The sequence below is a fragment of the Chelon labrosus genome (genome assembly GCF_963514085.1).
Source record: "Chelon labrosus genome assembly, chromosome: 11".
NCBI classification, from domain to species: domain Eukaryota; kingdom Metazoa; phylum Chordata; class Actinopteri; order Mugiliformes; family Mugilidae; genus Chelon; species Chelon labrosus.
In genome coordinates this window covers 23166970-23171524 of record NC_140344.1, presented here as the reverse complement: position 1 = coordinate 23171524, position 4555 = coordinate 23166970, and the positions used below count along the sequence as shown (strand labels likewise).

At 41.0% G+C, this 4555-nt stretch overlaps 1 protein-coding gene across 1 annotated transcript; it reads right to left on the bottom strand.

The window, feature by feature from the left end:
* Positions 1-3015: 3015 nt before the first annotated feature.
* steep1 (STING1 ER exit protein 1) lies at positions 3016-4268 on the bottom strand. Its single transcript, XM_084555321.1, has one exon. It carries the CDS (start codon positions 3887-3889, stop codon positions 3212-3214), a length of 678 nt encoding a protein of 225 aa, XP_084411447.1. The 5' UTR covers positions 3890-4268; the 3' UTR covers positions 3016-3211.
* Positions 4269-4555: the final 287 nt, after the last annotated feature.

Here is a 4555-nt window from a genome sequence, read left to right as displayed (position 1 = left end):
TGGACGACACCCGGTCAATGCCGGATGTGTTTCTTCTTCTTTGGTTGTAACGGCGGATTACAAACTATAGTTGAAGGCGCATATCGCCGCCTATTTTTACCCGAGTGCGCAACGTCAATACTTCACAAAGATTTATTATTTAAAAAATATTTAAACATTTATTTAAAACCATTTACACCTAGAAATGGTGACCTCTCAGTTAGACAGGGAGACTTTGACAACCAGTCCAATTGTAAAGACAACAGCCTGATGTTGTTGTAGGCTACTTAAAAAGTGGTCTGGGCCGTTTTGTATAGTAATAACTAATTTTGTAATAACAACATTATTTACAATGCAAAATACAAAAATGTTATTTCACAGTAACAAAGTTAAAGGCAGAGAAAAATGCCTTATATTCACTTGAACGTTGTTGGGGGTTTTTTCTTATTTTTTTTCTTTTCTTGTTTCTTTTTGCTTTGTTGTTAGTGTCTGACACACATCTCTTATGACCTATTAAAATCTTTAGTGTGTTTACAGTGTAATAGTTCACGGTCACTATGTGAAGCAACCTAGGTTTTACCAGGTCCTGCAGCCAGGACATGTGACACAACAGCTCTCCATAAAGCAGGCTAAAGTACCAAACACACCGGGGTCAAGGGTCCAGTGCAATGTTGATGCAAAGTCAGTGGATGAGTTAAATGACTTCATCACTGCTGACCACTGAGTGACTGCAGGACAATGGTGGCATGCATGGATTAAAAGGTTTGATATCACAAGATTTTTCTCATGATAAGAACACATGCACCCCCGTTCCTGTACAATTCAGACTGTTATCTAAAAGTCTATCCATGCAAAACATTAGATATTGAAAACACATATGAATGTTGTGTAAATTAAAAAGCTGTTTTCCATGATCAATGGTTAGCTCTTAAAATTCTCCTTTTGGCCTCACTTCGCATCTTCTTCATATCATATCATTGCCGGTTCCCCCAAAGAGAGAAAAAAACAAAAACAAAAACAAACAAACAAAAAAAAAAACACCAACATCTTTTTTTTTTAATTTTTGCTGTTGACTCCTGTTGAGTTGTCAAGTGATCTGGTCACTTGTTTTAGGGCTGTTTTAAAATACAGGTTGCACAACTGTTTTCTCAGTTATAAAACACAGAAAGCAGATGGGGAAAGAGCAGCACACCATTGATTATGTAATTGTTTACTCTGAGTGACAGAGCTAAAAAACCTAAACTGTCTCAAAATCCAGGGGCTTCTGGATCATCAGCCAACCTTGTGACAAGGTCATACAGTATGTGTGCATTTAAAGTAATTAAAGTAACTACAAACAAAGCAAAAAACAAAACAAAACATACATCTCCAGTTCTCCAATATTTATATGAATGTCACAGGAGCAGAACATGTCTGGGAAGTTAAGGCAGTCTAATAAAACACAGTAAAATAAACTGAACCTTCATATAATGTTATTAGCTCCATCTGGGCATTTCATTTCTTGACATTTCTTGTTTTCCAAAGGGTGAAATGATGGATTTTGTCAATGGGATATGATGGCTTTAGAGAGCACTTGTTTGCAACTCTAAATATCTATTCTTTTCTGCAGCAAAATTGTGATCCGTTCTAAAGCACACATTGTTCTCCTAATTTGTCCTGTATTTTGTGGCCTACATTAACGGGGCTGACCTGCCAGTAAGACGCTGGCCTGATTTTGTCATGAATCACTGTCTGACCTAGATAACCCAAAACGTATTTTTTTATGCATTTTAAATTGGCCAGTGGATAAATATAAATATTGCAATACATTCTAAAAATTCTAATGATCTGGATTCGGCTCCGGCTCCTGCTATTGACTGAATCCCACAAATTGTAATGTTTTTATTAAGACCTGTGCCTTTCATGATGGGTCAAAATGTCTTGTGGCTTTAGTTCATAATTCTGTTAACACTGCAACAAATGAATATCGTTCTTTTAGTCTTTACTGTGACACAAATAAGAAAAAAAAAAAAAGTTCATCACAAGTTTCCAGAGCCCAAGTATTTCAATATGTCTGAATAACGGAATTAAATAAAACTTAGACCTGCAAATCTTCACATTTGAAGAACTAGAAGAACGAAAGAAAGTTTGGCCAACATTCCTGACTATCAAGGTTGCTGCGCATCTTCACAAAGCTAAAACCACGCCAAGTGGACTTGTTTCAGAATGTAGTCTGTGCAGCTCAGTACAGTGAAGAATGTACTTGCACACTGGGGAAACAAAACGACCCATTCACAAACGCATGGCTCAACGCAGGGGAGTCGGGTCTTCGGGTCAGGCCTCAGTAATCCACCTACACCTGAAGGACAAGGGACACTCTTTTGCGGATAAACAACGCAGGCGTTTACCCAGAGAAAAGATGGTTCGAAATAGGAGTAAAGGAGGCAGTCTATGTAAAATCAAATGACCCCTCTCTGAACAGGGAACGTGAGCCGAGGCATAAAATGTCACAACACAGTTTAACCTCTGTCCACTCCTTGGGTCGGGAATATCTGGCCATTAATGGCTCTTCGGATCAGAACAAATTCCTCCAATTGCAGGCGAGTCACTGATCGTCTCAGATCCTATCGTGCGAGTTTCATGTGGGATCCACTCATAGATGTTCCGAATGAAAATTTAGAACTGAAGAAGCTCCTGTGGATGAATGGTAAAACACCCTACAAGTCCAGTGGCCCTCATTTCTTTCTTTCTTTCTTCTTGGCTATATGATAACCTGAATGAATGAGAACCTTCACACACATTGTAGTCGTACTGATTAATCTATTTCTATAATCCAAAATGTCTTCTATAGACCAAGAACATAAAATATTGTTTTCTTGTCAAAAGCCATTTTTGAAATAGCTAGATCAGGTTCTCCCACATGCAGAAAAGGACAAATTAATGTTTTGTAAACTTTGCTGACTTAACGATTGTCTGTAGCTTCGTAGTTTTATTTTTGCAGCTGAGGACTTCTGTGCAGAACATGACAAAAAGAAAAAAAGGTTTTAAAAATGTCAAAAAATGTTTATTTTTTGTAAAAAAACAACATTACAGTCTAATTTAATGATCTGCCTGTTCAACCCAACACATTAACATGTATCACTCCTGTTTATATACACATATATTGTCCTCTTCAACACAGATCCCAGAGGTTTGTGGAGCTGCAGGGCCTCCACAGCTCCACAGTTTGTGTCTGTCCCTCTTAAACATTCATCTACTTGAACTGATTGTCAATGAGAGTGCCCTTCATCTTCGCCTTCTTGGCCTCCAGCTCAGCCAGCTCCTGCAGCCTCCTCTTGCTCATGCCCTTCCTCTCCAGCTGCTTCTCGATAACTTTTGCATTCTGGGCGTACGAGTCCGCCACCTCCCTGGCCTCGATCTCCTCCTCCTCCTCGTCGATGGTGGAGACGGTGACGGAGCTGAACTTGCCCATGTCTTTCGTCCGCTTGGTCATCATCACACGAACCTTCTTGGGAGCCTCCGGCTGCTTCTGGCTGTAGACGCTGGTGTTGCCGAAGCCCTGGCCGAACTTGACCACGGCTCCGTCCACGATGAAGGTGGCCGGGTTGTTCTTCTCCTGGTGCTGGTAGAAGAGCAGCAGGCCGCACTTGCCGCACTTCTTGCGGTACTGCCTCTCGATGCCCTCGGCTCTCTTGATGTACGTGTTCTCGTCGCCCTCCACGTTGCAGAACTTGTGGGCGTGTTTGGCCGCGTCGATCACCCTGGCCCGGTCCCGGGGCCTCATGGGCAGCTTCTCCAGCTGGCAGTCCAGGACCAAAACCATCTGACCGCACAGGCAGTAGTAGACATGAAGAGGCTTCTCTCCGTCGTCGTACTCCTCTCGGTCCCTGGTGTCCGAGCACACGACGCTTCTGGACACGACCTTCGGCATGTTCGGCTGCTTAAATGTATTTTAATAACGACCCAGGGAAAATAAATGTTGTCACTGGGACGACATAGCGACGAAAACAAGGCGTCCTGTCGAAACTTCTATCGCTAACATAGAAACAACGCAACGCTTCCGGTGTACGTCACTGCTCAAGTTCCTAAGAGAAACCGGAGTGTCTATTTTTTTGTTCCGCCTTGTTAGTTTTTTCCGCAGAAGCCCTAGTCCAAATTAATACTCTTTATTGGAGCCATGTTGAGGTTAAAATGACAATATGCCGTCTAAAAATAATATATTTCCCAATGAAACTGCACACAATGACCTAAGATAAATCAAAGTCACAAATTGACAGGAAATGGACAAATTCATATAAGCGTCACATAAATTCACTTTAAACTTACTAAGTTAATCGCTTCTACATTTTACACCGTTATTGGAAAGCAAAAGGCACCTGCAGCCATATCGTTTCCAAAAATACAGCTAAAACAAAGGCAGCTATACTCTAGTTTTAAGGCATTTCAACACTCATCCAAGTGGCTTCTTTGGTTCTTAATGACTGATGGGGTTTATTTGGCACAGTTGTCTGTGTGAAACTCATGCTACAATGGTTCCATTTTATTACCAGACAATCCTCTAGCCAGTTTTTGGATATATTATAGTTGATATTTATGC